The sequence below is a fragment of the Gopherus flavomarginatus genome, chromosome 21, assembly GCF_025201925.1.
Source record: "Gopherus flavomarginatus isolate rGopFla2 chromosome 21, rGopFla2.mat.asm, whole genome shotgun sequence".
NCBI lineage: Eukaryota > Metazoa > Chordata > Testudines > Testudinidae > Gopherus > Gopherus flavomarginatus.
In genome coordinates this window covers 18332843-18356352 of record NC_066637.1, presented here as the reverse complement: position 1 = coordinate 18356352, position 23510 = coordinate 18332843, and the positions used below count along the sequence as shown (strand labels likewise).

The window sequence follows — 23510 nt, the reverse complement described above, 5'->3', positions numbered from 1 at the left end:
CACAGTAACTGAAAAGAGCACCAATGAGTATGAAAACAATTATGTGGGTGACCAAACTGCTGGTAAACACAGTGCAAGAAGACTCTAGGAAGCACCAGAAACTGTGGTCACAGATGATGAGACAGCAATACCTCTTCTGGGAATCTAGGCCACCCAAGCGATGAACCTGATGAAAGCGCATTTCCAGAACTAATGAAAGTGGATAGCAGAGTGACTGGAGATACCTTCGATGGTATTACCTGGGTCCAGAGGAAGTATGGAAACATGTTTCCGGGTGATGGATGGCTAGACAGTGATTATAAAATATAGATTGACACCAGTGTGAAGTCAGTTAAATTCCCATAAAGAAAAGTAGCCATTGCATTACTACAGGCACTGAAGGATGAACAGTGGAACCCACAGAATCGTGGAAGTATATAGTCTGGAGAGAAGAGCACCGACTGGATAAGAAGACCTGTGATGGTAAGAAAGCCATCTAGAAAAATAAGAATATTCCTAGATCCAAAGCCCTTAAACAAAGCTTTAGAATGGAACCATTTCCCTCTGCCTACAATTGTGGACATATTATCAGATTTGTTTAAAGTGAGACTTTTTTCAATATATGATGTAAAAAATGGATTCTGGAACATCAAACTGGATGAAGAATCCACTTAGATGACAACCTTTGCAACTCCATTTGGGATGTACCGATGCTTAAGGATGCCAATGGGAATCAGTCTGGCACCAGAGGTATTCCAGAGCAGACTGACCCAAGCATTGGAGGGCCTGATGGGACTCTGGACAATAGCAGACAATGTGCTGACAGTGTGAGAGGGTCATGATCCAGAACAAGCATAGCAAGATAATGACTACAAATTAAGCAGAGAAACATTAAATTGAACTTAAGGAAGCTCAGGTTGAGAGTAACCAAGTTGACATATTTTGGACCTTTGTTGACCATAAAACCCTGAAAGTAGATCCAGGAAAAGTGAGGGCAATTAGAGAAATACCAGGGATGTTAATGGAGTCCAGAGATTTCTGGGAATGGTCAATTATTTAGCTAAGTTTTGCAACCATCTCTCTGAGAGATTCATGATCCTAAGACAGCTGACACATCGGGACTCCTTATGAGAGTGGACAGACCAACATGAGCAAGTATTCTGGAAAGTAAAAGAGATATTGGGAAGGCTCCCATTCTGAAATATTACAACCCAGAGGAACCCCAGAAGCTGCAACATGGTGCATCCAAGATGGGTCTAGGGGATACTTTGCTGCCAAGGGGAAAACCTGTTGTATTTGCAAGGAGACTATTGTCCTTGAACATTGTCCATGATGGAGAAGAGATCTGCTCAAATTGAAAAAGAATTGTTAGCAATACTTTTGGAATGGAAAAATACACCAATGCCCTTACGGGACATACAATCTGACCACAGATCTCTCAAAAGCATTTGAAGAAAGCCATTATGCAGTTCACGAAAGTGCTTACAACAGATGATGATATGTCTGCAGAGGTACAGTGTACACATCAAGTATTGCCCAGGCAGAGAGTTAGTATTGGCAGACATGTAGAGTCAGGCTTACCTGTCAGAAGCCAGCAGGAGGGATCCGTAGAGGCCAAGATGGAGAGAATACAGATGAACTTTTATCTATTTGAGAAGAACGACTAAGAGAGATACAGAGAGGTGCAGAGAGAGACAGAATGTTGCAGACCCTGAAATTCCCCTCGCCCCCCTAAATTGTTAATACATCTTGGAATACTGGTGAAATTCCAGAAGAGTGGTAAGATGGCAATATTCAAAAAGGCAGCAGTAGCCAGAGCCCTGGGCCCTTTAAATCGCCGCCAGAGCCCCAGGCGGCATGGGCCAGGCAGCACTGAAGGGCTGGCTGGGGGAGGCTCACCCCCTCCAAGCATGCCCCTCTGCCCAAGGCCCCGCCCCTTCTGCCAGGCCCCCATATCGGTAAGAGTTTTAAGTTACTTTCACCCCGGGTGATGCCATGCTGTACTTAAAACTCACAAGCAAAACAAACAACCAGGGGGTTTCTTACAAGGGTAGGATGGTGCTGAGGCTTCCTGCTCTGGAGTCCAATGGACAATTGGGCTGGCTCTCAGTAGCTAGAGCAGGAGTCACTCCTTCTATTAGTCTCTAGGCTGCTGGTCTGTGCTGGGCTGACACACGTCAGTGACCCACTAGCCCCCACCAGAGATCAATGGGAAGTTGAATGGGCACCTCCCAGGCTGCAATGCTTCTCCCTCCACTCCGCTCCACCAGCAGCCAGCAACCAGCACAATGTAGCCAAACGCTTTGTCTCTGAGTTCTGGCTTCTGATTGGCTGTGGTAGAACACACTGGAAGCTACTATCTCCGCCCTGTGTTCCAGGCAGGAGTGACAGAGTCTTTCTAATAGTGGAGGGGGCACGAGCCCCTGTCCCCTCAGTGGCCCCACCCCTGCCCTGCCTCTTCCCCTGAGGCCCCGTCCCCTAGAAGCTGGAGCCAGGAAGGGGAGTCCAGGCCTCCATCTGCCCAGGGCAGGGGGCCCCCCAAGAGCAGCCACCAGCCCATGTTCCCACCCCCCCGGAATCCCAGCTCAGGGCAGGTGGAGGGTTCACGGCTCCCCACAGCTGCCCAGGCTCCCTGGGCCACTCTTACTCCAGGCCAGGCTCCAGCTTCTGCTTCTGGCCTGACCGGGGGAGGAGTAAAAGGAGGGGCAGGGGGCCAGGTCCATGGCAAAAAGTGGATGGGCCATGGCCCCTTGGCCTGTTCTGTTGCCCCTGATTCCAGGCATTCTAGGAAGCGGCATCCTGAGCCTCTGCAGCCACTGCTGCTGTAGTCCAAGGGTGAGACCTCTCCAGGCTCAGAGTAACCTGTCAAGGACAGCCAGGTCCCAAAGTGTTACATGTAGGACCTAGGCAGAAACTCCAATCCAAGGGTCAGATTCTTTCCCTCATTGGAAGGCACAGGGGAGAAAGGTAATGTCTCTGAAGCTGCAGCAGCATGTGATGGCTTTGCACTGTGCTCCCCCAGAACCTTCAAGCCTCCCATCTCTGATCTGCAGCATTCAAATGGCAGAATCTAGATTAGAGCAGGGGAACATCTGTATTCCACCAAGTCCACCCCTCAGTTCCTGAGAATTACCTCTACGAAATCCATATAAAAATTAATGTTGCTCCAAAGAGAGATGCCAAGTGATGTGCAGCTTCTTGCCACCCTGGGCAAAATAAATAGCTGGCAAATATACATAAAACCATAAACCAATTGCCCTAGGTGGGTCCCCTTATTTGTTATGGGGAGGCAGGATCTCATTCCTTCCCTCCCTCGCCCCAGGGCAGTGGGAGAGCTTGGAGAGAACCAGAGGCAGCTTTGTAGAGGGGAAACACAGGAATCTAAGGGGTGTAGCTTATGGCAGGAGAAGCCAGCTGGTTGTTGGAGTGACCAAGGGGGGCTGTCTGTTCCCATCTTGCCTCGGCATCACCCCAACATGGCTGTGGAAAAAGTACACTCCTGCCCTTACTCCACTGCTGCACCATGTGGGCTGGAAACCAGTGAGCAGAGTGGAGACATTGCCTGTTCAGCAGGTGCACAGGAAAAAATACTGGGAGGTATTTGTGGTATACAATATGTGGTATACAAAATATGTGGTATACAAAATATGTGGTATACAAAAGTTAAGAAACTGATCTTATAACTCCCAAGAGGGCTGAATTGTTGGGCACATAGCAGTTACATGCTCCATTGGCCATAGGGTTATAACTTTTAGAAGTTCTGAAAATTTACATACACAGTTGACACAGGAAGAAAGACTTTTTTTAAAATTCATAACCCCTGCCAGAGCTACCAACATAAAGGATTATGCCTTTGAAATATTGTTTAATTGAGAACCCGGCCTTCGTGCATTTGGCCTTTGCATAGGCTCTCAGTCATGATTACTTCAGAACAATATGAACTTTGCACCACACACCATTGTTTATTCATGAATGGGCAAATTATTAGAACACTGATGAAAAATTAAATTTCAGTGAATATCAGTTTCAATTAAATTCAGTCTTTCCAAAGAAATTCTTTTGGGACTAACACTAAGTAGGGAAAATATCAGCCCAAAAGGAACCTTTCTGTGAAAGTTCAAAGAGAATATGAAAAACAGCTTTGAATGGAAGCCACCTTTCAGGGTTAACTATGGAGTCACTGCTCAAGATTTCATAAGACGTGGCTTTCATGTCAGCTTCTCACTGATGCACAGCTGATCTGACAGCCAGACATTGCATGGTATGGACCCATGGACACTGCTGACAAAAATGTCTGATCAAGAGTGCACGGGGACGCGCACATGTGGAGGTGGAGCACCCTATGGACAAAACATCTTGGAGAACTCCAAGTTACTGTACAGGTAAGTAACCTCCCCTTCTTCAAAGTGGGTGGCCAAACTTGGCTCCTCTTGGACAGATCTCAAAAGGAGCTTGCTCAGCTGCCATGAAGCTACTTTCCTTGAGACAGGAAGGATGGCCCAGTGCTGAGGGTATTAACCTGGATCTCCCAAGTCCCAGGCTTAATTTCTCGCTTGCCCACAGGTTTCTTTTGTGACCTTGGGCAAGTCACTTAATTTCTCTGTGGCTCAGTTGCTCCTCAGTAAAATGGGGACAATAGTACTGCTCTACTGCACAGGCATTTCATAAAGATAAATATATTAAAGATTAAGAGGTGCTTACATACTATGGTAATGGATGGACCATATACAATGAGGACTCAGGTTTCCTCAAAACCTACCTATTAGTGTCACGGCGAAGCTGAGCTCTGTTCAGCATCTGGCCCCGAATGTGAGGGCTGAGCCCAAGAAAAATCTGGCCCTGAGTTCTTATGAAAATCTGGCTTTATCTTCCAACTGGTCTAAGTAACTGCACAGTTTCCCTGGATTTGTTTTAACACGGGCCTATTAGATACTTGCTACCTTCATTGTGCAGTAGCACTAAATAAAGACCTTAAATGTGGAGTCTCTTGCTACCTCCCTAATCCTTGTTTCACTTAGTATTAGCTACATTTAAATCTGCCTTAAGATGCTAATCTTTTTTTAATCCTTTTTTAATTGCTTCATTTTTTGGAGAATAGCTCTGGTGAACTGGGACCTACAGTGTTCTGAGGGCCAGCTGCACAAGCCATTGCTTGCAGGCAGCACTCCTCACTGTACCTTGTCCAGTGTTGGTTAACTCTCCTTCCTGACATTTGCCCTTGGGAAAGCACACTAGCTGACTGGAGCCCCTGAAGAAGATGGGTCTAGTGGGAAACTGGTTTAATAATGAGATCGGGGCTCTGCACCACAGGGTGGCGGGATGATGGAATTTGTCTTTATTTTTCTGTTGGTAAGAACAAGAGCTGAAGCATGTTTGGAGAAGCATCAGACCATGGCCCATGCATGTGCTTCAGCAGGTCAAAGGACAGCCTGCTCTATAGTCCCAGTCTACTGTAATGCACCAGCTCCTACTAGTATAGACTGTTAGGGTGACCAGATAGCAAGTGTGAAAAATCGGGACTGGGGATGGTGGGTAATAGGAGCCCATATTAAAAAAGCCCCAAATATCAGGACTGTCCCTATAAAATCAGGACATCTGATCATCCTACTGCCTGTTCAGTTCCACTCCTGCAGTGTGTCTGCTGCCTGGGGCTCCCTATTTTATTTTATTTTATTTTATTTTTTGGTGCTCTATGGGCTGCACTGTGAATCTCAACCATTACCATTACACTGTAGCTGTGCCTGTGCCCTGTCTCCCTGGCTACTTTTTTGTGTGCCCAATGAGTCTGTGCACTTCCCAAAGCCCCATTCTTCCTGACTGTTCTGTATGGCACAGACCTGTAGGATTGCTTCCCTGTGCTCTGCTTTAACTTAGGCCTGATCTACACTTAAGGCTGACCTAGCTACAACACTCAGGGTTGTGAAAGAAATGTCCAGTGTAGTTAGAGTGACCTAGTGTCTCCATAACCGTGCTACAGCCATGTTGGTACAGCTGTAGCACTTACAGTGCAGATATTCCCAAGAGTGTGATAGCAGCCAGAGGATCCAGGCAGGGTGGGTGCCGTGCTAGGGTTCCCTCTATGCTACCACATAGAACCTTTTTGTGAAAGTGCAAAAAATATGAAAAACAGCTTTGAATGGAAGCCACCTTTCAGGGTTAACTATGGAGTCACTGCCCAAGATTTCATAAGACGTGGCTTTCATGTCAGCTTCTCATTGATGCACAGCTGATCTGACAGCCAGACATTGCATGGTATGGCCCCGTGGACACTGCTGACAAAAATCTCTGATCAGGAGTGCACGGGGATGCGCACATGTGGAGGTAGAGCACCCTATGGACAAAACATCCTGGAGAACTCCAAGTTGCTGTTCACATGGGTGGCCAAACTTGGCTCCTCTTGGCCAGATCTCAAAAGCGCTCAGCTGCCATGAAGATATTTTCCTTCAGACAAGAAGGTCTAAAAATTACGGGGCTCCGCAGCACATGCCCTTCAGCATGTAGAGGGAAGGTTCCCTCTGTGCCAGCACAGCAGGAGTGTGGCTAAAGCCAGCCCCCCTCATATGACAGCTCGCCCTGGCCAGGCCCTGGCTGGTGCAGAGGGTGCTCGCTCCCTGGGTGCTGCAGTGCTGACTGCTCCCAGCAGGGCAGGACGGGAGGGAAGTGGCCTGGGCTGTCCCTGCAGCTCTTTAATTGGAGTTGTGGCCTCCTAGCCCCCAAGTAGCCCAGACAAGCCAGGCTTCGCCCAGCATCCTGGGGGGGGGGGTGCTGCGCCGCGCCTGCCCCTTGCGCTGGCCACTGCCACCCAGCTCCCTGCAATGGGCCACCCTGTGCGCTGCTGCACCCCACAGCTGGAGGCTGCGACGTTCCCTGGAGAACCCCTCCCCCCACCCACTCCCCGTAGAGCCCAGGGGGCGGCTCCGCTCAGCCAGACCAGGGGCCAGCCGCGGCATTTCGGCAGAGAGCGGGGATGGGAATTGGGTGACGCTCCCTCGCCCGGCCCCTTGTGGGGGGAGCCTTGCGGCAGAGAGTGCGGAGCGCCCTTGCGCGACGCTCCCTGGGTCCCTTGGTAACGGCGAACGCCGCGGCGGGGGCGGGGAGCGGAGCTCGGCGCTGCTGCCCCGCCCGGCTCCGGCCTGGTCCAGATCGGCTCCGCCCGGGTCATTCCCCCCCGCCCCACCCGACCCTGGGGCCATCGCGCGGGCTGCCCCGCCCCCTAGCCCGTCGCAGCGCCCCCTAGCGGGCGGGGCCCGGGCAGGCTCCGTGGCGAGCTGCTCCCTGCCCGCCCGCTGCTTGGCGCCCCTCGAGCCGGCCCGCTCCTGCCTCTGCCTCACGCCGCGCCTGCCGCCCACGGGTGTGAGCCGGGCCGCCCCCCCCCGTGCCAGGCTCGCCCCAGCGCGCCAATGCCGCAGAAACTGCCCCTGCCCTTCCCGCACCCCTGCCACTGCCGCCCCACTGCCCTGAGCGAGGCTTTCTGCCCGTGCCAGGCTCCCTCCAGCCGCCCCTGCCCGTCTGACACTGCCTCCCCACTGGGGCAAGCTGGGACCGTGCCCCCTGAGCCAGGCTCTCTCCAGCCGCCCCTGCCCTTCCCACACTGCCTCCCCACTGGGGCAAGCTGGGGCCGTGCCCCCTGAGCCGGGCTCTCTCCAGCCGCCCCTGCCTGTCTGACACTGCCTCCCCACTGCGGGGAGCTGGGGCCGTGCCCCCTGAGCCGGGCTCTCTCCAGCTGCCCCTGCCCGTCTGACACTGCCTCCCCACTGGGGCAAGCTGGGACCGTGCCCCCTGAGCCGGGCTCGCTCCAGCCGCCCCTGCCCTTCCCACACTGCCTCCCCGCTGCGGGAAGCTGGGACCGTGCCCCCTGAGCCGGGCTCTCTCCAGCTGCCCCTGCCCTTCCCACACTGCCTCCCCGCTGCGGGGAGCTGGGACCGTGCCCCCTGAGCCGGGCTCTCTCCAGCTGCCCCTGCCCTTCCCACACTGCCTCCCCACTGCGGGGAGCTGGGGCCGTGCCCCCTGAGCCAGGCTCTCTCCAGCTGCCCCTGCCCTTCCCACACTGCCTCCCCACTGCGGGGAGCTGGGACCGTGCCCCCTGAGCCGGGCTCTCTCCAGCCGCCCCTGCCCTTCCCACACTGCCTCCTCACTGGGGCGAGCTGGGGCCGTGCCCCCTGAGCCGGGCTCCCTCCAGCCGCCCCTGCCCGTCTGACACTGCCTCCCCACTGGGGCAAGCTGGGGCCGTGCCCCCTGAGCCGGGCTCTCTCCAGCCGCCCCTGCCTGTCTGACACTGCCTCCCCACTGCGGGGAGCTGGGGCCGTGCCCCCTGAGCCGGGCTCTCTCCAGCTGCCCCTGCCCGTCTGACACTGCCTCCCCACTGGGGCAAGCTGGGACCGTGCCCCCTGAGCCGGGCTCGCTCCAGCCGCCCCTGCCCTTCCCACACTGCCTCCCCGCTGCGGGAAGCTGGGACCGTGCCCCCTGAGCCGGGCTCTCTCCAGCTGCCCCTGCCCTTCCCACACTGCCTCCCCGCTGCGGGGAGCTGGGACCGTGCCCCCTGAGCCGGGCTCTCTCCAGCTGCCCCTGCCCTTCCCACACTGCCTCCCCACTGCGGGGAGCTGGGGCCGTGCCCCCTGAGCCAGGCTCTCTCCAGCTGCCCCTGCCCTTCCCACACTGCCTCCCCACTGCGGGGAGCTGGGACCGTGCCCCCTGAGCCGGGCTCTCTCCAGCCGCCCCTGCCCTTCCCACACTGCCTCCTCACTGGGGCGAGCTGGGGCCGTGCCCCCTGAGCCGGGCTCTCTCCAGCTGCCCCTGCCTGTCTGACACTGCCTACCCACTGCGGCGAGCTGGGGTCGTGCCCCCTGAGCCAGGCTCTCTCCAGCCGCCCCTGCCCTTCCCACACTGCCTCCCCTCTGGGGCAAGCTGGGACTGTGCCCCCTGAGCCAGGCTCTCTCCAGCTGCCCCTGCCCTTCCCACACTGCCTCCCCACTGCGGCGAGCTGGGACCGTGCCCCCTGAGCCAGGCTCTCTCCAGCTGCCCCGGCCTGTCTGACACTGCCTCCCCACTGCGGCGAGCTGGGGTCGTGCCCCCTGAGCCGGGCTCTCTCCAGCTGCCCCTGCCTGTCTGACACTGCCTCCCCACTGCGGCGAGCTGGGGTCGTGCCCCCTGAGCCGGGCTCTCTCCAGCTGCCCCTGCCCGTCTGACACTGCCTCCCCACTGCGGGGAGCTGGGGTCGTGCCCCCTGAGCCAGGCTCTCTCCAGCTGCCCCTGCCCTTCCCACACTGCCTCCCCACTGCGGCGAGCTGGGATCGTGCCCCCTGAGCCGGGCTCTCTCCAGCTGCCCCTGCCCTTCCCACACTGCCTCCCCTCTGGAGCAAGCTGGGGTCGTGCCCCCTGAGCCGGGCTCTCTCCAGCCGCCCCTGCCCGTCTGACACTGCCTCCCCACTGCGGCGAGCTGGGACCGTGCCCCTGAGCCAGGCTCCCTCCAGCTGCCCCTGTCCTTCCCACACTGCCTCCCCACTGGGGCGAGCTGGGGTCGTGCCCCCTGAGCCAGGCTCTCTCCAGCCGCCCCTGCCCTTCCCACACTGCCTCCCCGCTGCAGGGAGCTGGGACCGTGCCCCCTGAGCCGGGCTCTCTCCAGCCGCCCCTGCCCTTCCCACACTGCCTCCCCACTGCGGGGAGCTGGGACCGTGCCCCCTGAGCCGGGCTCTCTCCAGCCGCCCCTGCCCTTCCCACACTGCCTCCCCACTGCGGGGAGCTGGGACCGTGCCCCCTGAGCCGGGCTCTCTCCAGCCGCCCCTGCCCTTCCCACACTGCCTCCCCACTGGGGCGAGCTGGGGCCGTGCCCCCTGAGCCAGGCTCTCTCCAGCTGCCCCTGCCCTTCCCACACTGCCTCCCCACTGCGGGGAGCTGGGACCGTGCCCCCTGAGCCGGGCTCTCTCCAGCCGCCCCTGCCCTTCCCACACTGCCTCCCCACTGCGGGGAGCTGGGGCCGTGCCCCCTGAGCCAGGCTCCCTCCAGCCGCCCCTGCCCTTCCCACACTGCCTCCCCACTGCGGGGAGCTGGGACCGTGCCCCCTGAGCCGGGCTCTCTCCAGCCGCCCCTGCCCTTCCCACACTGCCTCCCCACTGCGGGGAGCTGGGACCGTGCCCCCTGAGCCGGGCTCTCTCCAGCCGCCCCTGCCCTTCCCACACTGCCTCCCCACTGCGGGGAGCTGGGGCCGTGCCCCCTGAGCCAGGCTCTCTCCAGCCGCCCCTGCCCTTCCCACACTGCCTCCCCACTGGGGCAAGCTGGGGTCGTGCCCCCTGAGCCGGGCTCCCTCCAGCCGCCCCTGCCCTTCCCACACTGCCTCCCCACTGCGGCGAGCTGGGACCGTGCCCCCTGAGCCGGGCTCTCTCCAGCTGCCCCTGCCTGTCTGACACTGCCTCCCCACTGCGGCGAGCTGGGGTCGTGCCCCCTGAGCCAGGCTCTCTCCAGCCGCCCCTGCCCTTCCCACACTGCCTCCCCTCTGGGGCAAGCTGGGACCGTGCCCCCTGAGCCAGGCTCTCTCCAGCTGCCCCTGCCCTTCCCACACTGCCTCCCCACTGCGGCGAGCTGGGACCGTGCCCCCTGAGCCGGGCTCTCTCCAGCTGCCCCGGCCTGTCTGACACTGCCTCCCCACTGCGGCGAGCTGGGGTCGTGCCCCCTGAGCCGGGCTCTCTCCAGCTGCCCCTGCCTGTCTGACACTGCCTCCCCACTGCGGCGAGCTGGGGTCGTGCCCCCTGAGCCGGGCTCTCTCCAGCTGCCCCTGCCCGTCTGACACTGCCTCCCCACTGCGGGGAGCTGGGGTCGTGCCCCCTGAGCCAGGCTCTCTCCAGCTGCCCCTGCCCTTCCCACACTGCCTCCCCACTGCGGCGAGCTGGGATCGTGCCCCCTGAGCCGGGCTCTCTCCAGCTGCCCCTGCCCTTCCCACACTGCCTCCCCTCTGGAGCAAGCTGGGGTCGTGCCCCCTGAGCCGGGCTCTCTCCAGCCGCCCCTGCCCGTCTGACACTGCCTCCCCACTGCGGCGAGCTGGGGTCGTGCCCCCTGAGCCAGGCTCGCTCCAGCCGCCCCTGCCCGTCTGACACTGCCTCCCCACTGCAGGGAGCTGGGGTCGTGCCCCCTGAGCCGGGCTCGCTCCAGCCGTCCTGCGCCGTTGGAAGTGCCTCTGCAAGCGGCCAGGTTGTCCAGTGATTTCGGACATGGCCTCGGAGGCGGTGAAGGTCATAGTGCGCTGCCGGCCCATGAATGAGCGAGAGAAGGCGCTCAGCTGCCAGGCCGTGGTCAGCATGGACAGCCCCCGGGGCCAGTGCTTTATCCAGAACCCGGGGGCCACTGATGAGCCCCCGAAGCAGTTCACCTTCGACGGGGCGTACTATGAGAGCCACAACACTGAACAGATCTACAATGAAATTGCCTACCCGCTGGTGGAGGTGAGTGAGGCCAAAAGTGATCTATGAGCCACAGAGATTCTCCATGGAGAATGGGTGTCTTGGGAGATTGGCAATGGCCGGCAAGGCCTTTCCATCAATTACTGCAGAGTTAAGGGCCGGCCCTATGTTTTTTGCCACCCCAAGCAACTGCCAAAGCAAAAAAAAAAAGGGTCCGGAATGCCATCCCTGAAATTGTGCTGACCCAAGCATGTGCTTGGTTTGCTGGTACCTAGAGCCAGCCCTGGCAGAGTTTAAACTTTCATTAAAAAATCCTACAAAGTTTTAATCTTTATGGTTCTGAAGAAAACCCACTGAATGTGACCTCATACTGCACTGTCTCCTTGATTCATAGATTTGAAAGCCAGAAAGGACCACTGGGATCATCTAGTCTGACCTTCTATATACCAAAAGCCATGAAACTTCCCCAAAATAATTCCTATAGCGGATTTTTTAGAAAAAAAATCAATCTTGATTTGAAAATTGTTAGCGACCCTTGTAAATTGTTTGATGGTTATTTACTCTCATTGTGAAAAAAGTACATCTTATTTCCAATCTGAATTTGTCTAACTTCAACTTCCAGTCGTTGGGTTGTATTATATCTTTCTCCGCTAGACTGAACAGCCAATTATAAATATTTGTTCCCTATGTAGGTCATTACAAACTGTAACCGATCACCCCTTAACCTTCTCTTTGTTACACTAAATAGATTGAGCTCCTTGCATCTACAGTAGAACCTCAGAGTTACGAACTGACCGGTGAACCCCACACCTCATTTGGAACGAGAAGTATGCGATCAGGCAGCAGCAGAGACCCAAAAAAAAAAAAAAGAAAGCAAATACAGAACTGTGTAAACATAAACTTCTAAAAATAAAGTCAACATTAGAGGTCCTTTGCACTCTTCTGACAACTTGCAGCCAAAAGGGCTATCTGGACCCGCTAATCTTAAAATGTCTAACTTTAGTAGCTGCTGTTCAACATCCTCCTGAGATATCTAGTAGTGGAATGGAAAGAGTGTAATAATCATCATATAATGAGACTACACCATCTGTTTTTTCCCAAGTACTGAACAGAAATATTTATTGGTAATTTCTACATTATTATTGATAATTCTACCATTTGAATTTAGCAATGAACGAGTACCATGGTCAAGATTCTTTTATGCTTCCAATATACTCAAAAAACTTATTCTAACTTTGCTTAAATATACTTGCCATAGATTTCTCTGTGTGTCCCTTTTCTTAACTTCTGGTTTATATATATTGCTATCAACTTCCCCCTTCTTTAATTTATTATGTATTATGTTTTTCATTTTTTATAGCTGCTTTCACTTCCCCTCTAAACCAGGTCAGTTGTTTAATCAGTACGGTCTTCTTCCTTGATTGTGGCTTTTGGGGCATCTAATAAAGTGTTCTTAAACAATTCCAAAATATGATCAATCATATTTTTCTAATTAAATTTTTCCTCCCAGCTGATTTGGCAGATAATTGTTTGCAGCTTTGTGAATGTGGCCCTTTTAAAGCACAAAGTATACATATTACTGGTTTGGACTTTATTCTGTTTGCACATTATAAATGTGACCAATTCATGGTCACTTGTACCTAATAGTTCTGTGATCAGTCCCTCTTTATCTGTCAAGATGAGGTTTAATTCAGAGTCATCCTGTGTTGATTGCAACACTTTTTGAGTTAGGAAATTGTTATCTATAATATTTAAAAATTCCAAGGATGTTTTAATACTGGCAGCCAGTGGAGGGATTAGCCATTGGGCCAATGGGGCTGTGCCCAGGAGTCCCAGCCAACTGAGGGACCCCTGGAAAAAATCTGCTGCCACCGGTGGAAGCCCAGAGGCCTAGCTGCCAGGCGGGCAGGGCTGGGGAAGCCCCCGCACCCTGACTCTTCTCCACGGCAGCAGAACAGGGTGGGGGAAGTCCCCCCCCTCCACACACACACCACCACCCACCCCCAGCAGAAGCTGCTGGGCACCAGGGCAAGCCACCTCACCCAACCTGCCCTCCAGCAGAAGTGCTGGGTGGGCAGGGTGGGAGAGGCTCCAGTGCCCCAACCCTGGTCCCCCACAGAAGCATTGGGGGGTGGCAGGGAAAGCCCCAGTACCTGGACCCCCACTGCGGCCCTGGGACAGCGAACAGCGGCCAGTGGGAGTTGCGATCGGCCTAACCTGCGGATGCAGCAGGTAAACAAACCAGCATGCCCCCTGGCCAGCTTCAGGCCAAAGGTTGCCGATCCCTGCACTACAGTAAACTGAAGAACATTAGCATAGTATTTCTCCTCTGCTCACTCAAAGGCATCTCTGAAGCTGGCAAAGGAGGGGATGACCTCAATGAGCAGGGGGCTGGGAGGGCTTCACAGCAGGGGGCTGAGCAATTCACCAGGGCTTTGCCCTTTTCCTCATTTACAGCTCTTCGCAGCCTCTCTCCATAACCATGTTTCAGTCTCTGGTGAATTGGCATGTGGTTCATTTTTTTCAAAATCTCTGTTTAGTTATTATTGCCATTGCATCTGGGGAATCTTGCATTCAGTTTTTTTAAAAATCAGTAAATCCGTCACCCAGTGTTGATTTGTAAAGTTATATCTATTTCATGTCTTGTTGAGATGGGAATGAAGGCAGGAAGGAAAGATCGCTCCAGGGCCAGCTCTGGTTTTTTTGCCGCCCCAGGCAAAACAAAAAAAACAAAAAATCCGGCAGGCCTGCCGGAGCATGAAGGGAAGGGAAAAAAAAACCTACGGGGCGGCCAGAGCGGCAAAAGAGAAAAGAAAAAAAAACCAAACCTGCGGGGTGGCCAGATCATAGGTGCAGGGGGACTCCCAGCCCTGCAGACATGCCCTGGGCAGTGGAGTACGCACCCCGGCTAGCAGGGAGGAGAGAGAGAGAGAGAGAAGGGGGCAGCCAGGGCTTTCTTCAGTGAGGCGATCACCATGTCGCCTGCCAGGAGGGCTCCGCGCCGCTCAGGGAAGGATGCGGGCTGCCCTGCTGGGCTTGCTACAGACCTGGCGCCACTCCCAGCAGGGCACTCCCCTCCTCCGCACTGCCACCCCCTACAAAAAGAAAAAAGAGAAAATCTTGTGGGGGTAGCCGAAGCGGCAAAGCAAAAAAAAACAATGGATTGGAGGGGAGCCGCCCCTTGGAATCTGCCGCCTCAAGCCGGCCCTGGGTCACTCCCTCCTTTAGCCAGCTTTGCAAAGGATGAATTTGAGTGAGTAGATGAGACATAACATTCTTATCATTATTCTAGGATTAAGACTTCTCTTTTAGCCACAATCAGCTGGAGTTCCATTTGTTTCTCTGGTCCTCAGAGTATCTTCTGATCTGCAGCAAAAGTATCCTAATTTTCTGTACTATAATCAATGGGCCCTTCCTGTTTTGACCACCTCTGTTCTGTCAGCCCCTGGGGTTTGAGAGAAACCAGGGCATTTATACAGCAGTGAATTGTATTTTATTTTATTCTCTTTTAGTCTATGGCCTGAGCTAGGAAGCTTGTCTTTTGCCCCTACTTTTCTTCCACTTCAGGTTTATTTTTCTGGGTTTTGGATGAGATGTAAAACCAAGTCCTTGGTTTGTAGAGATAAAGATCCCATGGGACTTTCCAGAAGAAATTCAAAATTCCAGCTCAGGTGCTTGCGTTCCATCCACCTACAGATGACATTGCAATTTCTTTGCTCACCCAGCAGTTTCTCGCCTTCCCTATAAAAGCACCGTTAGGTGATAGAATAGAATCTTAGTAGCTTGATTCAAAACATGTGAAGGACGAAGATAATGGCTATTATCTTTATGTTTTTCTTGAATTTTCCAGGGTGTTACTGAGGGCTACAATGGCACCATTTTTGCCTATGGCCAGACTGGCAGTGGGAAGTCATTTACCATGCAGGGCATTGTGGACCCTCCTACACAGAAAGGCATAATTCCCAGAGCATTTGAACACATTTTTGAGAGTGTACAGGTATGTAGAGACATGAAATGGCTGCTGTAGCAGGGACTGTAGCCCAGATCCTCAAAGGTATTTAGGTACCTAATTCTCATTGATTTCAATAGGAGTTACGTGCCTAAATATCTTTGAGGGTCTGGGTCTATATGTTATAAGCTATTTATTAATAGGTTTTTCTACAGTATTCACCGCCATAGTATCTGAGCCCTACAAACATTAATGAATTTATCCACACAACCCTATGGCAAGGTAAGGAAGTATTATCCCCCATTTTACAGATGGGGAAACTGAAGCACAGATCGGAAAAGTGACTTCCCCAAGATCACACAGGAAGGCTGTCACTGAGCCGGGATAGAACTCTAATCTCTTGTGTTCCTCCTCAGTGCTTTAGCCACATCCTTCCCACCCCCAAATTATCAGTAGGGTAGCAGGAGACCTCATGTCAACTTGCCAAGAACTTCACATGATGAGTACATGAGTACTGAATGCAGTTCTGGTTGGCTGAGCGTGTATGATTCAGTAATGGGCATATGTAGAGTCCAACAGAGTCCTTGAGATTTGGGACTCAGGTGCTGTTTACAGCTCTGCCACATTTACTGTGTGACTTTTGGCAAATTAGTGTTTCTCTCTCAGCCTCAGTTTCCATATCAGTAAAACCAGGATAATGCCTAAATCTTAGGAAGTTGTGAGGCTTAAGTCATTAATGTTTATAAAGTGCTGTGAAGCCCTCTGCTGAAGAGTGCTAGAAAAAGATAAGATACTTTTACTCCAAGCTGAATATTCTCAATGCTGTGTATTTACCAGTGTAAACAAGCCCCTCACACTAGGTCTACACTTCTCAGTGTCTATGTATTGTATGGCAGGAGTTTACAATCTGAAAGATCCCATATTATGTAAACTAAATCTGCAGACTTAGTATTTTCAAAAAAGCCAAGGGGGGTTAGGCACCCAACTGTCATTGACAGTCAATTGGAGTTTAGGTCCCTTAAGCACTTTTGAATAACTTCCCCTAAAATCCCATTGCTTGTTTTTGTACAGTGTGCTGAAAACACCAAATTCTTGGTGAGAGTCTCTTACCTGGAGATCTACAATGAAGACATAAGAGATTTGCTAGGAGCTGACACCAAGCAAAAGTTGGAGGTGAGGAAATCATAAAGTAATTATGGCTAAATGAGGATATGCTTTAATTTGCTCTGACTGCTATCAGGCATGCCTAATAGAAATGAGAGAACCCAGCAGAAACTTTTTGCAGAAACTGAAACATGAAGCGTTTGGGATGTGACAAAAACTGTTCTTATTATGTTTGGTGAGTTTTATCTACAGTCTGGTCCCATTCCCCCAAATCTAATACTTTCCTTTATTGTCTGAGACCCAGTTTGAATATACTCTTGTACATGAAAGTAGAGTGTGCTTCAAATCAACGTTGAAAGTTATCATCAATGTGTTTTTACCCTGACAAAAGGTTAAACTCAGCTTCTCTCCGCAATTGATTTCAAAGTTCTTCATTCTTGATGGTGCCTATTAGAATATGCAACTCACAAGACCAAACTTACTTCTGTTATTTTACGTAGGTATTTGAATTTAACTGAGCACATACAAAAGAATGCCTGTGACTGGTTCCTGCCACCTCAGGCATCAATTTAAAATGCAATACAAAAATAATTACAAAACCACACACAGTCACTCACGCGCTCTCTCTCTCTCTCGTGGGATCTGAGCCCAGACCCTGGAAGGGGTGTGTGCATGCCTGCATTTTCCTTTTTTAAAGGGGACGCTTTAGGTAGAGCCCTGGCTAGTAGCCACTAGACTTCACCAGAGCCATGGCGGAGTGGCAGCTCCTGGTCCTGGGGTTAAAATATAGCTCTGTAGAACTGACCTTATCATCATTTGTCACTCCACCAATTTTGGTGTGCAAACTTTACCAGCAGTGACATTTTCTTCCAGTTCATTGATAAAGATATTTTGTAGCATTGGACCAAGAACAGATCCCTGTGTGGAGCCCCACTAGAAAGGCTCCAAATGCGTGATGAGTCCCCATTTAGAAGAACTTGTTGTGGTCTATCAATTAGCCAGTATGCATAAGGGCTGCAGGACTGGACCCAGGGTCCCAGCTTTGGGCTAGGAGGTGGGAATCTGCCTCAACTTTACAGGGAGGCATGAAAGGAGTTAGGGTGCTGAAAGTGGACACATGGAAAGAAGGGGTCAGGAGAGAGGATACACAGGATCATAGGGAAGTGGAAAGATGTAATGAAAACAGAGATGTAAGAATGAGAGGGACTGTGCAGACCCTTAAAGTGAGGCTGAATTGCTCAACTTAGAAGGAGAAGGGAGCCAGAGAAGGGATTTGTAGGAGTCTGGAAGAACATTAGGTTATGTCTAGTTAGGAATATAGGACACCTAACTGGATGGACCATTGATCTTGTCCAATGTGGCAAGTCCTATGTTACAGTGTCCAGTTCCAGAGCTTCAGAGGAAAGTGCAAGAGGTCCCCAGTGGACCATTATAGAATAGCCTGCACATAGGGGAAGTTTCTTCCTGATGCCCATAAGTTAGTATCTGGTTTATGCACTGAAGCAGGAGGGTTTCTGTCCCTTATCCATTTTTAATCTTATCTAATGTGACCGTGGATGATCTTATTATCTTTAAAAATTGCTGATCCTTTATAGACAGGATACTGCAGAGGTACAACTCCCAATTGGAATGCATGGGAAAGGCAGGAAGTTTCAAAGATGTAGTACAATAAAATGAATACAGTTAATAATTCTATTGATTGTTGTTTTACAGTAGCTTTGCAAATCTCTGCCCTTCCCATGCATTCTTGGGGGGAACTGCATGTCTTCTCTTCTAATTTACATGCCAGCAAGATTGTCAGTATAAGGAAAACCAAGGTACTAGCACCATCTGCTGCACAGAAGTGTTGAAACTGTGACAGAACTTTAGCATGTGCCTGGCCCTATAGGGGTGAAATCCCTGGTGGGTCCCCATTTCCTCTCTCTGCAGAGAGAGTGTGTGTGTTTAGGGAGAAATAGGGTTCACCATTTTAGAAAGAGCTTCCTGCACATTCCTGCTTTTTGTTCCACATCAATAATGACATTGGTTTCCATGATGACTGCTGTTGGCACAGGCAGGGCAGTGCTTGGGCAGAACTGTTTCCACAGGAACACACGTTGGTGACAGCTTCTGGCTGTAGCTGCTTCTACAGAATAATTAAATGAGTCAGTGTTCTGTGAAGTATCAGAGGGGTAGCCGTGTTAGTCTGGATCTGTAAAAGCAGCAAAGAATCCTGTGGCACCTTATAGACTAACAGACGTTTTGGAGCATGAGCTTTCGTGGGTGAATACCCACTTCGTCAGATGCATGTCAGATGCACAGTGTTCTGTGGAGACCCAAAGCCTAGGCAGATCTTCTGCCCCCTGCAGCCCTACATATTTCTCCTCTGAGATCCCATTAGTATTATTAATTGTATTTGTTTCCTTTTAATGTCGGTGACTCCTGGCCACCCCTGCACCCCAGGGACTCACAGTCACTTGCCACGAAATAAAGCCCTGCAGTGAACAGGCCTCACTGAGCTCTGCTTGGAAGACATCACACTCAGTTGAAGTGCAGTGTCAAGTGAGTGGAATGTCCTTATTCTCCCCTAATAGGCTAAGTACAACTTCCTCCCATGCAGGGCAGTGCCATTCCTTCAGCCGCTTAGAGATGGACATTGGTGAGGATTTCGCCAGGGACTAAGCTTCCACAGCACTCCTAACTTTAACCATCCCAGTCACCTGATTATCATATATCACAGTTAAAAGCTATAGTGTAGATCAGGGGTCAGCAACCTTTTGGAAGTGGTGTGCCGAGTCTTCATTTATTCTCTCTAATTTAAGGTTTCGCGTGCCAGTAATACATTGTAACGTTTTTGGAAGGTCTCTTTCTGTAAGTCTATAATATATATAAATAAACTATTGTTGTATGTAAAGTGAATAAGGTTTTTAAAATGTTTAAGAAACTTCACTTAAAATTAAATTAAAATGCAAAGCCCCCCAGACCGGTGGCCAGGACCCAGATGAAAATCAGCTTGCGTGCTGTCTTCGGCACGCGTGCCATAGGTTGCCTACCCCTGGTATAGATTGACCTAACCCTGATCATGTAACTTGGTTATCCAGGCAGCCTAAGGCTTTAGCTTGGTTAGGGAACATGACTAAGGTCCTACCTACACTACATTTTTAACTCTCTCATAACCTGATTCTGTTCTATTCTAGATAGGTTCTTATGGTGCATTTATCACAGTAGTGTCAGAGTGCTTTCCAGCAGTGCATTAAGCAAGGCGACTAACATCTGTCATATATCTGAAATCACATCAGGATAACCAGGTTGTAGCTTGGTCCCCCGACTCAGTTATTTTGTGGTGTAGATAGGGTCCTAGTTGTCAGCTCAAATGATGATGGCCATAACTGTTTGCAAATGATTTCAAATACATTTGAAAGCCCCAATGAGAATGGAGCCCAAGTGGTGTTTGTGATCCTAGTGGGCTATTCTGATCACTTTTTCCTGTGATGGATTTGATGGATCACGCAAGGCTATAAAAGAAAACACATGTACTTTAGTAACATCTTTTATGAAAAGTCTCCTCTGTGGGAATTTTAGTTGCTGGGAGGATTCTATTAGAGATTCAATTTATTGGGGATATCTCTCTCCAGAACAGGACTTTGGAGTCACCAAAGAAAAACTGACACCCAGATTTTATACTTGTCCTGAGCATGACGGGCAGGATTTTGAGAGTTTAATCAATGCCATGTAGATGCCCATGTGGTGTAGAGGGGATCAGTAAAACACCTAATATCAGTATCCCTCACTACTGTGTCTCAGGGCTTGTCTACATAGGTCAGGTTTCCCTCCCTACTCTGAACTTTGGGGTACAGATGTGGGGACCCACATGGAAGACCCCTTACGCTTATTTCTAGCAGCTTAGGTTTAAAAAAATTCCCCAGGGCACAAATCCCTTCCTTGTCCTTGGATGATATTGCTGCCACCACCAAGTGAGTTAGACAAAGATTCAGGAAAAGGATCACTTGGAGTTCCTATTTCCCCAAAATACCCCCCAAGCCCCTTCACCCCCTTTCCTGGGGAGGCTTGAGAATAATATACCAACCAATAGGTTAACCTGGTGAGCACAGACCAGACCCTTGGGTTTTTAGGACACTAAAAACCAATCAAGTTCTTAAAAGAAGAACTTTATAATAAAGAAAAAAGTAAAAGAAACACCTCTGTAAAATCAGGATGGAAGGTAATTTTACAAGGTAATAAGATTTAAAACACAGAGGATTCCCTTCTAGGCTCAACTTCAAAGTTGCAAAAAGCAGGAATAAACCTTCCTCTTAGAATAGGGAAAAGTCACAAGCCAAAACAAAAGATAATGTAATGCATTTCCTTTCTATTACTTACAATTTTTGTAATCTTAGATGCTTATTTCAGGTAAAGTTTTAGAAGATTTTTTTTTCCTTCCCTGGTCCTTCTCTGTCTGAGAGAGAAACACAAAGAGAACCCAAAGAAAACCTCCCCCCTAGATTTGAAAGTATCTTCTTTCCTTATTGGTCCTTTTGGTCAGGTGCCAACCAGGTTATTTGAGCTTCTTAACCCTTTACAGGTAATGGAGGGATTTTATGCTACCCTTAGCTGTATGTTTATGACAACATACCACTTAAATCAATGTAAGCTATGTTGTTTAGGGGTGTGAAACCCCGCCCCCCCGAGCAACATAAGTTACATTGACTTAAAGCTGTGTGTACGCTTTGCTATGTCACCATGAGACACTCTCCCAACAACATAGCTTCTGCCTCTCATTGTGGTGGAGTAATTTCGTTGATGGGAAAGTACTCTCCTGTCAACGTAATGCATCTTTATCAGATGTGTTCCATCAGCACCGCTGCAGCACGGTAGTGAAGACAAGCCCTCAAACACTTGATGTAGTCAACTCCCTATAACCATAGACACGAGCCATTTGCTATGGCAGATGAAAACCTTGACATATCTTCTTAATGTTTGAAGTTGAAGACACAGCTATGGGGCAGCTCAGAGTAGGGGAGCAGGGCACCATGTGACCCTGGAGATGCCTGAGTTAAGCAGCAAACTCTTGACTTTAGTTCCTGTTGCATATGGTTTGTTTCCTGGTTACAGCCAAATACAGCTGCCTGCCACATTACAGCTGTGTAGTGGGGTGGGGCAAAGTCTAATTATTGAGCACCTACTGAGCACAGTGCAACCTCCAAGTTAGTGGGAGATGTGGGTGCTCTGCAGGTACACAGCACCCCTCAGGAGTTGCTTCAGAGTGCTGTTCTGTAGCTGGCAATGAGATTTTTGCTGTAGTGTCCCATTATGCACATAACTGCCTTTTCCTCCTTTCATATGCAAAGCGTGTGCAGTCCTTGGGCTCCTGGAAAGTTTCCAGAGTGGTCTGTGGTGTTTCAGAGTCTAGTGGTCCTGCTGTAACCTGTGTTCATGGATTCATAGATTTTAAGGCCAGAAGGGACCGTTCTGATCATTGTGTTGTGCTCTTCCTGCTTGCAGCTGAAGGAGCACCCAGAGAAGGGGGTGTATGTGAAAGGACTCTCCTTGAACACCGTGCACAGTGTGGCCCAGTGCGAGCGCATCATGGAGACGGGTTGGAGAAACCGAGCAGTGGGCTACACCCTGATGAACAAGGATTCTTCCCGCTCCCACTCCATCTTCACCATCAACATAGAGATCTATGCTGTAGGTAGGTGCCAGATTCCTGAGTCAGGCCCTTGGGAAACTGAGCATAGAACTTGCCTGTACAATCTGGTGGATAATCCCAGAATAAAAACTGGCGCTTGAATACAGCTGAGCAAATCATTGATTTTTCTGTTCTATTGCTGAACCACAATATCTGTGGGGAAAAAATCGGTTTGTTTCTAAATGAAACTGAATGTTTTGAGTTTTTCTCACCAAAACAAGAACTGAAAACATTCCATGTGGGTCCAAATTAAATGTTTTGAATGTCTGTTCAAATGGACATTTTCAAAATGTTTTGTTTTTTTCTAAGGTATTTTGACCTTTTCAAAAATTTTGTCTGTTTTTTTTTTTTTTTGGCCAAAACTATTTGTTAAATTTGATCGACATTTGCGAACGGTTTCAGAGCCCTTGAAAAATGCATTTTTCAGTGAATGTACTATTTGCTGAAAATTTTCCCAGTTCTAGTCTTGAATGATTTTAGGTCTAGAATGAGAGCTGTGCCTTGGCACCAGCACTCACTACAGTGCAAAGTGACTGAGTATCTTTTAAATGTCTTTTCCCTTGCTCACCCATGGAGCGGGGGGGGGGGGGGGGGGGACAAGTGTCCTACACGTTGTTTGGGAGTATATTTCCCTCTGTTTTTCTTTTTCTTCTAAAATCCTTATTTGATGCTGTTGAAGGTGCTGGACTGACAGCCCCAGTGCTGGCAGGCCACACTTGCACTTGGAATTCATAGATTGTAAAGCTGGAAGGGACCGTTACTATCATAGAATCAGAATCATAGAAATGTAGGGTTGGACAGGACCCGGAGAGGTCATCAAGTCCAGCTCCCTGTCCTGAGGCAAGACCAAAAAAACCTAGACTGTCCCTGACAGGTGTTTGTCCAACCTGTTCTTAAAAAGCTCCCATGACGGGGATTCCACAATCGGCCTTGGAAACCTGTTCCAGTACTTAACTATCCTTATAGTTAGAAAGTTTTTCCTAATATCTTATCTAATCTCTCTTGCTGCAGATTAATCTAATTACTTCTTGTCCTGCCTTCACTGGACATGGAGAAGGAGAGGTTACTTACCTTTCTGTAACTTGAGTTCTTTGAGATGTTTTGTCCTTATGAGTGCTCCACTGCAGTACGCATGCACACCTCTAACTAGTCTGTCTCCCTGCTTAACACAGGCCAGAGAACTTCACCCAGTTCTTCCTGCACTGAACCTACGAACTTTTGATTGAACTACAGCATATCTTTTAGACAGATACCTAATCTCAGTTAAAAGATCCCAGGGAAAGAGAATCCCTAGGTAGTCTGATCCAGTGGTGAATTACTTTCACTGTCCAAAAAATGTGCATTTTATTTCCGGTTTGGATTTTCCTGACTTTGGCTTCTAGCCACTGGACTTTCTTTATTCAATAAAGTATGAATAGCA

The 23510-nt window shown here is 50.6% G+C and overlaps 1 protein-coding gene across 3 annotated transcripts in view; it reads left to right on the top strand.

The window, feature by feature from the left end:
• Window positions 1-10982: 10982 nt before the first annotated feature.
• The window catches only part of KIF17 (kinesin family member 17), a 41367-nt gene continuing 28839 nt past the window's right edge, over window positions 10983-23510 (top strand). For 2 of the 3 annotated variants that reach the window (XM_050931210.1, XM_050931209.1), the window contains exons 1-4: window positions 10983-11411; window positions 15220-15366; window positions 16390-16491; window positions 21904-22093. In XM_050931210.1, the coding sequence (XP_050787167.1) occupies window positions 11181-11411; window positions 15220-15366; window positions 16390-16491; window positions 21904-22093 (670 nt within the window). In that variant the 5' untranslated portion in view covers window positions 10983-11180. Of the gene's footprint in view, window positions 11412-12411; window positions 12494-15219; window positions 15367-16389; window positions 16492-21903; window positions 22094-23510 lie in introns of those variants that run through there. The other variant, XM_050931211.1, reaches the window with a different exon arrangement.